We start from the raw sequence: 11,405 nt of genomic DNA, 5'->3' as shown, positions 1-11,405 counted from the left end.
TGAACGGTTTAACACATTAACATCTCACTCTTCCTCATCCTCCCTGTTGCTTTTGGACACAGACTTCCAGAAGCCGTAGGTAATCAAGTAATGGATGACAGACACACACAGCAATGATAATGGGAGGCCTGGGGAGGCTCACACACTGACTTTATCTTTTTAAGGTAAATGGCTCTGTGTGTTTTTCTGTGTGTGTGTGTCAGAGCTTAAGGGGTGCTGCACAAGAGCCTAGGTGGTGCAGTGGCCAAAACGCAACATAGCATTAGCATTTAGACTTATATACTGCTTCATCGTGCCTTTACGGCCCTCCCCAAGCGGTTTACAGAGCAGCGTATTGCCACCAACAATCTGGGTCCTCGTTTTATCCACCTCGGAAAGACGGAAGGCTGAGTCAACCTTGAGCCGGTGGTGAGATCTGAACTACTGAACTACAGCTAGCAGTTAGCTGAAGGAGCATACAGTGCTGCACTCTGATCACTGCGCCACCCCGGCTCTTCAACATTGCAGACTCGCTAGTGACATCACAATGTGCTGGTCTGTATGTACCACCATCTTTTTTTCCTTCCCAGGTCAGTAAAACGAGGACTCCGATTGTTGGAGACCAGTGATGGAGAAACTATAGCACGGGTGCCACAAGTGACATGCGGAGCCATATCTGCTGACACGTGAGCCGTTGCCCTAGCTCAGCTCCAACATGCATGTGTGTGCCGGCCAGATCATTTTTGGCTCGCACAGAGGCTCCAGGAGGGTGTTTTTGGCTTCCAGAGAGCCTCCAGGGGGATGGGGGAGGGCGCTTTTACCCTCTTCCGGCTCCAGGGAAGCCTTTGGAGCTTTGGGAGGGCGAAACACGAGCCGACTGGGCCCACCAGAAGTTGGGAAACGGGCCGTTTCGGGCCTCCAGAGAGCTTCTGGGGGGCGGGGAAAACTGTTTTCGCCCTCCCCTGGCATTGAATTATGGGTGTGGGCACTCGGGCATGGGCGATTGCGCGCGCCCATGCTCTTTCAACACCCGAGGAAAAAAGGGTTCGCCATCACTGCCACAGGCTGACTTTGTAAATCGCTTAGAGATGGCTGTAAAGCATGGCGAAGCAGCATAGAGGTCTATGCACTATTGCTCTCCTACCCTGTTCTGTGGCTCCTCCAAGTCTGTCCTGCTTCAAATGCAACTCGCAGCCTCTTGATCTCTTCTGTCCCATAAAGATTATAGGCCTTCATAGGTTTTTGGGGAGAATCCCTGGTGGTCCACCTGTCAAGGCAGGAAGAAGAGTGGGTCATTTAGGAAAGTCAATGTAAAGTCAATGCCGCTTGGCGGGACCCAGGGGAAGAGCCTTCTCTGTGGCGGCCCCGGCCCTCTGGAACCAACTCCCCCCGGAGATTAGAATTGCCCCCACCCTCCTTGCCTTTCGTAAGCTACTTAAAACCCACCTCTGCCGCCAGGCATGGGGGAACTGAGATACCCTTTCCCCCTAGGCCTTTACAATTTTATGCATGGTATGTCTGTATGTATGTTTGGTTTTTTATTATAATGGGTTTTAATTGTTTTTAGTATTGGATTATTGTTATACGCTGTCTTATTATTGCTGTTAGCCGCCCCGAGTCTCCGGAGAGGGGCGGCATACAAATCCAATAAATAAATAAATAAATAAAGAAATAAATAAATAAAGTAGTCGGGTGAGGGAAATGGGTGGAAAGTCTTAAGAATCCCTTGAATGGCACCTTACAGAGTGTTTGTCTTTCTCTGCCTGGTGACGCCCTTGGCAAAAGAAATTGTTTGCTTTTCTCTGCTGCGCCTAAAGAAAGCTGCTGCATTCGGACACCCGTCCGAAGCCTTTCAAGCAATAACTGACACTCGGGAGTTCCTATGGCCCTTGCTTAGAGCTAAGCGACTTCTAGATCAGGGGTCCCCAATCCCCGACAAGCACCAGGCCGAAGCATAAGAAGAGCCAGGCTGAATCGGGCCAAAGCCCATCGAGTCCAGCCTTCTGTCTCACACAGTAGCCCACCAATTGTCCATGGGGATCTTGAGCAGAAAGAGAAGGCAAGACCCTCCCTTTCCCTGGACCCCTAACAAATGGGACCCAAGGGAACCCTGCCTGCCTCAACCAAAATAGACATCCGTTTCAATAACCACCGTGGATACACTTGGCATCCATGAATCTGTCTAATCCTGCCTTGAAGCTACCCAGGCTGACAGCTGTCACGACCTCTTCTAGAAGTGAATTCCATAAACCAAGGACCCTCTGGGTGAAGAAATATTTCCCTTTATTTGTCCTCACTTTCTTACCTGTGAGCTTTAGGGAGGGCCCCCTCGTCCTAGTATTGTGTGATAGAGAAAAGAATTTTCCTCTATCCACCTTTTCTATCCCATGCATGATTTTATACACTTCGATCAAGTCACCCCATAAACACCGTCTTTCAAGGCTGAAGAGACCACGGCGTTGCAACCTGGTTTCATAAGGGAGGGGCTCCATTCCCTTCATCATTCTTGTTGCCCTTTTTTGCACTTTTCCCGGTAAATAGGCCCCGAGACGTTGGAGGTGCCTTTTGATGCAAATGGGGCAAAAGGGGCATTTTTTTTGTTTTTCCTTGAAGACATTTTGCTTCTCCTTTGAGAAGCTTCTTCCCAACCGGTCTATCCCTTTTGATTAAAATAATGGAATGTGCAGAAATGTTCAAGCTAACAATGGAATTGCAAAACAAGGATGAGACAGATTTCTATAAAGCATGGGACAAATGGTACCATTGGTTAAAAAAAAGAAATTACTTAAAAATTATACATCAAGAAAAATGTCCAACTAAAACAGCATGTAAAACCATTAAATAACCACATGAATCATAATACTAAATTGAGACGATAAAATGTAAACATCGATCGACACAAATTTTGAACTACAAAGAAACTGAATGAATAAATTTATAAATTGCTGATAAATGATGGCACTAGCAACTACGTCAAATACATATGGAAAATCTATACCGCCTATATACTTAAACTATAGGCCGCAAAACATAGAAGCCCCAGCTCTAACGCTGGTCCCCTACACTCTTACTACTCTTTTCTTGAGAAGCTTCTTCCATTCTAGCTGAAGAAACTTCTTGGATGAGAAATGAAACGTCTTCAAGGAAAAACAAAAGAAAATCCAGTTGCCTTTTGAAAAAGCACCGTTGGGGACAACTGTGACTCCCACAGACATTTAGAGAAGCACATTCCCCTCAACCCAGCTGAGAGCCAAATTGACTCCATCGGTCATTTCTGGTGTGTCTCTGCTATGCCTGTCTTCGGTGGATGTGAAGGCGCTCAATAGTTGGTGCAGAAACTGAAATGAAAGAATCCGCATAGGGCCTGTTCCTTGATCCCACTCCTCTTTTATTCTGAATCCTCTGTTGACCAGAGGTAGGGATGCCAATGTCCCCCGTCACCATGGCATAAAGCTTGAATTTTCATTGCTGCAGCACAATAAGGAAGCTGACAACCTAGTAATTATGACGAGTTGCCTTTAAGATGAAGGCTGCTGCTAAAAATACCCCAAAAGGAAGGACCTGGGTTTTAACAGTAGGTTGCTACCAAAGAGTTCCTAGGGAGCTATTAAGGACTTCCCTTTTTAAGATCGTTTTGCGGGCAAGAGAGAAACAACCCTGCATTACACAGAAGGTGCTTCTGATGCTGTCCTCGAACTCCATGACTGAAGGAAGGAGCTGCCTCAAAACAGCCACTGAAGGCATCCTTGATTTTAATGCGCTATAACTGCACTCTTAACCCAAGAAGCTTCCTCATCTTTTCAGAAAATAATCTGCAGAACTAAGTGGTTGTTTCCCCAGTTTCCGGCTGGATGTGTTTTCCACAATTCCACAATCGTATGGAAACAAAATGAGACTTATGCCACCGAGCATCACTTTCCATAGAAGTTTTCTTTTTAATATTTCACTGAAGGGTTTTCCCCAAACATAATGTGATTATTCAAATAAGAGAAATTGCTTCTGCCCAACAGTTTCAACATACGGTAAAACAACCAAGCGTGTTACTTAAATCCTGTTCAAGATGCTCCTTGTGCAATGTTTAAAAAAGGATCGTTGCTGAGGCAGCATCCATCAGGAATCAATAAAACAAGATTTAATGGAGGGGGTGGGGGAAACTCAGATAATATAGGCTTTAAGGCTATACCACCATAGGGCTTGGCACATTATGAGACAAGATAGGTTGCTTTTTTCAGCCCAGCCAAATGTTCAGCAGAAGGAAGCAAATTTACATCACACAACCATGGAAGAATCTCAGTCATGATTCTACCTTCACTTGTTCAGCAATTAAAAAGGAGGCTTGAGAAATAGGTGAGAGCTAATCCACTGCTTTGTTGGCTATTACAACTTTTCTCCTAACGTGTTGCTAAATTTCTGCAGCAGAATCACGGGCACATCCATCCAGTTGTCTGCATCTGCAATTCTCGAGGAATATGAATCAACTCCAGTTCTTCCTTGCACAAAACACTCAAGTCCTCCTGCCATTTACAAGTATATATCCAGAAATCATAATATGCAATGTTAGCTAACAAAACTAAGCCTTACTTTAGAAACATAGAAGACTGACGGCAGAAAAAGACCTCATGATCCATCTAGTCTGCCCTTGTACTATTTTTTGTATTTTATCTTAGGATAAAGATTATTTCAGTCCAAAGGAATATAATTTAGAGAAATTGATTCAGTGCACTATTAAGGCACTCTCTAGGACAAAGTGCTCAAAGTGATATGCAGAAATTTCAGTTTCTGTAAAGATATATCGTATTTTTCAGAGTATAAGATGCGCTTCTCCCCCCGAAAAGACGGTGAAAATTTGGGTGTGTCTTATACACTAATGTTGCTGAAGCCCTGCCACCCACCAGCCCTCATCTTCAGCCATTTTGGGCCATCATGCATCTTGTTTTCAGCCTTCGCACGCTGTTTTAGGCCTGTTCCAGGCTGCCTGAATTGCCACAGCACATCGCTGTCTCTTTGCCTCGCGTTTTTGGACTCCGCAGGTCTCATTTTTAACCTCCGAAGGCTCCATTTTAGATCCATTTCCAACTGTAGGGATTGCAATGGCACATCGCCATCTCTGCATGGTCCCCTCTGCCTGGAACCACGACACGACAAAAAATGGGTGTGTGGAGGCCGAAAACATGATGTGCTGAGGCAGTAATGTGCTGTGGCGATCCCTGCAGCCTGAAACGGGTCTAAAACGGAGTGTTCAGAGACCAAAAACGTGAGGCACAGAGGTGGCAATGGTCTGTGGCAATCCCTGCAGCCTGGAACAGCTGATTGGCGGTATTTTGGAAGGCTGATCCATCCGCCAATCAGCTGCTTGTGCTGAATCAGGCTGCGACAATATTCTGAAGCTGACCAGGCTGTTTGCTATTTGCTGCAAGGATGCTAGCCAGATGAATATCGACAGATGCTGGTAGGCAGAGGCAATTTTTTTTTTCTTATTTTCCTCCCCAAAACCTAATATGTGTTTTAAGCTCTGGAGCATCTTATATGCTGAAAAATACAGTGTATCTATCATCCATCTATCTCCTTTCCCCTGGCCCTGGCTTGGATACTGAAGGGAAAATTCCTTTCCCTCTAATAATTTCATCATACCATTCATTCAGAAGTACGGCACCTTTAAAAAAAATCCTTAGTGTGTTAAATAAACAGGAGGCGGAGATGGAGCCAGAAATAAAGAGAAGCTGACTCTCCTGCCTTCGAGGCAACTTGTACTGTACAATAATTTGGCTTCCTCATACTACAGGAAAGCATATAGTTACTGGAGGCAGGCAAAACACTTCACACAATAAATAGATTTACCCCCCTCCCACTTCCTTTTCAGAAAAGAAGGAATAAGGGACCTCTGCTTCCCAGCCCTAAGACCGAAGCTTTGGATCCAAGCGGTAACAGTAATTTTGCAGCCGTATAAAAATCTGATCTCCGTTCCCAGACATTCGGGGATGTTTCCAAGAGACACCGAAAGCTGCCGTAATTGCGCAGAGGCCGTGTCTCTGCCACTGACATCACTGAAACTGGATTGCACGCGCGCGCGCGCACACACACACAGAGGTGTACAAGAACATCGCGGAGATTTGGGAGAATACGGAAGTTAGGTCTAAGCAGCAGCTGTTCCAAACTGTGAGGAAAATGGCGTCGCTACTTCCCAGGGCTTAGCACTGCCAAATAACGCAGCGCAGAAGAAGTGCAAAGACAAGTACATTCTTTCTGTAGGGAAAAAGAAGTCTTGTGCACATGTGCTCCTCCCAGGCACAGAGAAAGAGATTAAAAAAAAAAAAAAAAAAAGACCAATCGCTGGAAAGTCACAAGTCACTTCTTGGAGAGTCTAGAGATGAGTTTTTTCCATTCTTCTCTCTTTCCTGTGATGTACGAAGGAGTCAAGAGCTGGAGCACCGGTTCCTGCTGCCCTTGGAAGAATTCCTGGCACAGGGCCTCAGCGTTGCAGATCACATACATCCCACAGTCGTAGCTGTTCTGCTGCGCTGGAGCCTTCTCTTCCACGAAGGCAACTTTGCCCCTCTTGCCAAGGAAGGACTGCAAATTCTTTGCCACCTGTTTGGCATGCGCCGAGTTACACCTGCTGTGGGAGTCGTAGTGAGCGAAGCTGTCCTTGCCTTGGAAGTACACTAGCAAGCTCCAGTGGGTGCCACCGGCCGCCTGGGTGGAGTTGTCATTGATAGCCAGGAACACAATTTTCTTGTGCAGCAGGTCGAGGGGCTCCAGGAACACGGCCAGCTCCTCCTGGTCGGTGGTGCACTTGATGAACTGAGCCACTTCTGGCCCCACAAAGCAGGCCTGGTCGGAGAAGTCCCGGAACTGGCTGTTGGCAAAATACTCAAAGGCAAAACCGATGATGTGGTCGTTAAGCCAGCAGGGAGGATCTAGTAAAGAAACATCCGATTGTCTCAGCAAACTGTCCATGTAGCTCAGGACAACAGGGTCCATTCTGTGCAAGAGCAGGGCTACGACTGCTGGAGAGAGCCCAACGCCTAAAAGGGACAGAGGTGAAAAAAAGAAATTTACACATGAGGATTGTGAAGGGCTCCTGCATCTGAGCTACTGGATGAAAAAGGTTAAGTGTGAAAGCTAGAGCAGTGATTTTCAACCTTTTTTGAGCCACAGCACATTTTTTACATTTACAAAACCCTGGGGCACATTGAGGGGGGGGGGGGCGCTAAAAAAAGTTTGGACAAATTTTTTCTCTCTCTCTTCCTCCCTTTAGTTCTATTTCTCTCCCTCCCTCTTTCTCTCCCTTTTTTCTCTCTCTCTCGATCCCTCTTCCTTTCTCTCCCTTCCTTCCTCTCTTTTTTGCTTTCTTTCTCCCTCCCTCCCTCTATGTCTTTCTCTCTCCCACCTTCCCTCCCTCCCTCTCCCTACCTCTCTTTCTTTCTCTTTCTTTCTCTTTCTTTCTTTCTCTCTCTTTCTTTCTCTCGTTTTCTTTTTCTCTCTCTCTCTTTCTTTCTTTCTCTCTCTTCCTTTTTCTCTTTCTCTCTCTTGCTTTCTTTCTCTCTCTCTCCCTCTTTCTTTCTCTTTCTCTTGCTTTGTTCTCTCTCTCTCTTTCTTTCTCTGTCTTGTTTCCTTTCTCTCTCTGAGCTTCGCGGCACACCTGACCATGTCTCGCGGCACACTAGTGTGCCGCGGCACACTGGTTGAAAAACACTGAGCTAGAGAACATACCAACGTTTGATTTGCCGAATGGGAGCATGTCAATTGATTAGACGTCGACTGGATTTTAAAATATTTTTTCCCACCTCAAGAAATACAAACGGACTCTTCCTTTAGTCCCCCTCTTGAATTCGGTGACAAAACTGCATATTTGTCAGCCTGATTGGATTCTTGTTCATCTAAAGGTCGGTGCCACTGAAACTTTCTCAAGGAATTAAAAAACTGACTGCAGCCTTGAAGTGTATTTGATGTTCTGCTTTTGTAAATACTTCTGTATATCTCTAGGCTCTGATTCAGTCTTTTGAAAGCGGACAACTGACAGTGAGCGCTGTCCCCTGGGCATGACTCACAGAAAACTGGAGAACACCCATTCATTACAACAGGAAAGACGCTGCATGTGCTGATTTATTTACTCATTAGGAAGGAATGGGACGTTTTCCTGCATACAATTAAAAGACAAAGGAAATTCACTGATGACTTGTATGTATTAGTAATCGTTAAGATCTTCAAAGGCAATAATTAAACAATTGCCTTTTGAAAACAATGAGAATTAAGAGTGATATACATGAGGGATGTATATAATAGATCTTCTGTAATGCAGAGGTCTCCAAACTTAGCAACTTTTAAGGTTTGTGGCTTTCAACCCTGCTAATTGAGTAATTCTGGTAGTTGAAGTCCACAAGTTTTTAAAGTTGCCAAGTTTGGAGACCCCTTGTTATAATGAACTGGTGGTGTTTGGCTTTTTTAAAAAAAAATTCACCCAGAGCTTCTTCTTGAGGCAAATATCTTGTGGATTTAAGAACTATAATGTTGATCAGCATAATAGAAGCACTAAAATGGTACGGGAGCGTCTATGATTACCTGAGTCAACAATCTGGACTTGCACAGAATAATAGCCACACAATGGATGCTGCATCCTTCTCACTGCTTAGCCTTCAAATTGCAGAAAGAGCAAAATGGCATTGTCCCATAACAAGAAATTTTTCATTTCCTGTTGCGTTTCTTTTTTCCCCAATAGCCAAGTATTGCTCATTCTATCCATTAGCTGTTACTTGAAACCTCTCGGCAGTGACTCACCAAATAAATTCTATATCTAAAGGAAATCTTTTTTAGATACCAACTCATTTTCTTGGAAGCTACAACAAAGCACTTTTAAGTATACTATACAAAGAAAAAACCCTGCAATTATGGAGGGATAGGCATACAAGAACCTTTTTTTAGGCCAAGTAACTTTCCAGTGGTAGAAAAAAGAAAAGAAAAATAGTCTTGAAAATTGTAGAGTAAGAAGAAAAATCTTGTGCACAACCTCTGACGACTTCATGGCCACATCCATGTTGCTTTTGGGGGGTAAAGATATGTCATAGAAACATAGAAACATAGAAGACTGACGGCAGAAAAAGACCACATGGTCCATCTAGTCTGCCCTTTTACTATTTCCTGTATTTTATCTTACAATGGATATATGTTTATCCCAGGCATGTTTAAATTCGGTTACTGTGGATTTACCAACCACGTCTGCTGGAAGTTTGTTCCAAGGATCTACTACTCTTTCAGTAAAATAATACTTTCTCATGTTGCCTTTGATCTTTCCCCCAACTAACTTCAGATTGTGTCCCCTTGTTCTTGTGTTCACTTTCCTGTTAAAAACACTTCCCTCCTGAACCCTATTTAACCCTTTAACATATTTAAATGTTTCGATCATGTCCCCCCTTTTCCTTCTGTCTTCCAGACTATACAGATTGAGTTCATTAAGTCTTTCCTGATACGTTTTATACTTCAGACCTTCCACCATTCTTGTAGCCCGTCTTTGGACCCGTTCAATTTTGTCAATATCTTTTTGTAGGTGAGGTCTCCAGTTGTTTCTACTGCTGCTTTCCGAGTTGCTTTTTAGCCTACATTTCTTAGTGGTGTCTCATTCAAGTATTAACTGAGATGAACCTACAGTTCTACAGAGGAATCGTTGAGTCTGTCATCTGCACATTTATAACTGTCTGGTTCGGTTCTGCAACCCAACAAGATAGACACAGACTTAGTGACAGAAGATAATTAGAACTGCAGAAAAAACAATTGCTACCAACTCGCCTTCCGTTGAGGCCCTGTATATTGCACAAGTCAAAAAGAGAGCTGTGAAAATATTTACTGACCCCTCACATTCTGGACGCAAATTGTTTCAAACCCTACCCTCAAAACGACACTATAGAGCACTGCACACCAAAACAACTAGACACAAGCAGTTTTCCCCCAAACACCATCACTCTGCTAAACAAATAATTCCCCTCAACACTGTCAAACTATTCACCAAGGCTGTATTACTATTAATCTTCTATGGTTCCCATCACCCATCTCCTCCCATTTATGATTGTAACTTGTTGCTTATGATTTATATTAATATTGATTTTTTTACTGATTGCTTATTTGTACCCTACGACAATCATTAAATGTTGCACCTCATGATTCTTGACAAATGTATCTTGTACACTGAGAGAAGATGCAGTAAAGACAAATTCCTTGGGTGTACAATCACACTTGGCCAATAAAGATTTCTATTCTATTCTATTTTATTCTAACCTTGTTTAGCTTTTCTAAGATTAGCCAAGGTAAGCCAGATGCTACCATCTCACCAGGTAAAACAAGAAAAGCTGTGATGACTATTAGTTCCTATAGAATTTCCCTGCAGTTCGCTTCCTAGGTGGTCCTTGACTTAAGACAGTTCGCTTAGTGACAGTTCCAAGTTACAATGGCACTGAAAAATGTGCCACATGACCGTTTTTTCAGTTTCAACCGCATCCTCACAGTTGCGACCGCATCCTCACAGTCACCTGATCAAAATTTAGACGGCTGGCCATTGCTTCATAGTTACGACCATTGCTGTGTCCCTGGGGGGGGAGGTCACATGATTCGCTTTTCCTACCTTTCCCCAAGTCAGATTCACTTAACAACCAGGTTACTGGATGAGTCGAGGTGGCGCAGCAGGTAGAGTGCGGTACTGCAGGCCACTAAAGCTGACTGCTAGATCTGCAGGTCTGCGGTTCAAATCTCATCACCGGCTCAAAGTTGACTCAGCCTTCCATGGTGGGTCAAATGAGGACCCGGATTGTGAGGGCAATATGCCGGCTCTGTTAAAAAGTGCTATTGCTAACATGTTGTAAGCCGCCCTGAGTCTAAGAAGGGCGGCATTAAAAAATCGAATAAATAAATTTAGCCACTGTAGCGATTCAGTAAACAATTTGAGGCAAGAAAGGTCATTACAGGAGGCAAAAACTCAGCCCACCTCACTTAACAACCAAAATCTTGGGCTCAATTGCGACCTTAAGTGTATCTAGAGGTCTAGAGATTGTTCACTTACCAACTGGGTCAAGAAAGCGGGGCAGAACAAATGTCTCACTTAGCAACGGAGGGATTCCGTTTGTGGGTCGTAAATCGAGGATTAACACGGGATAAGGGCGAATGAATGGCGGGGCAGGGACGGTTTTCCTTCACGGAGAAAAAGGCGGCAGGGTTTCAACCATTCAAACGCCGGCGGGGAGGCGGGTCCGGCCCTGTGCCAGCGCTGTCCAGCAGCCGGAGCGGCCTCAGGCGGCCTTTCCGTTCATTTCAGCCAGGGTCGCCCGCCCGTTTCTCCCCTCAGAGGAATCTTCCCTCACGAAGCGCCTTACCTGCCGCCGGGCCTAGCGCTTCTCGCTGGGGGAGGGGGGGTTGCCCGGGGCGGCCGGCAAGCACGTCGG

General features: G+C 44.8%; 1 protein-coding gene across 1 annotated transcript; it reads right to left on the bottom strand.

Moving 5' to 3' along the window:
• Positions 1-3,890: 3,890 nt before the first annotated feature.
• On the bottom strand, positions 3,891-11,372 carry SENP8 (SUMO peptidase family member, NEDD8 specific). The gene is made up of 2 exons (XM_070762159.1): positions 11,027-11,372; positions 3,891-7,004 (listed from the first exon to the last, which is right to left on the bottom strand). Exon 2 carries the CDS (start codon positions 6,958-6,960, stop codon positions 6,325-6,327), a length of 636 nt encoding a protein of 211 aa, XP_070618260.1. The 5' UTR covers positions 6,961-7,004; positions 11,027-11,372; the 3' UTR covers positions 3,891-6,324.
• Between the last annotated feature and the right edge of the window lie 33 nt (positions 11,373-11,405).

This window comes from Erythrolamprus reginae, chromosome 10 (assembly GCF_031021105.1).
Source record: "Erythrolamprus reginae isolate rEryReg1 chromosome 10, rEryReg1.hap1, whole genome shotgun sequence".
Taxonomy (NCBI): Eukaryota; Metazoa; Chordata; class Lepidosauria; order Squamata; family Dipsadidae; genus Erythrolamprus; species Erythrolamprus reginae.
Note: the sequence above shows the minus strand (reverse complement) of the source record. Positions and strands in the feature narration are given on the sequence as shown.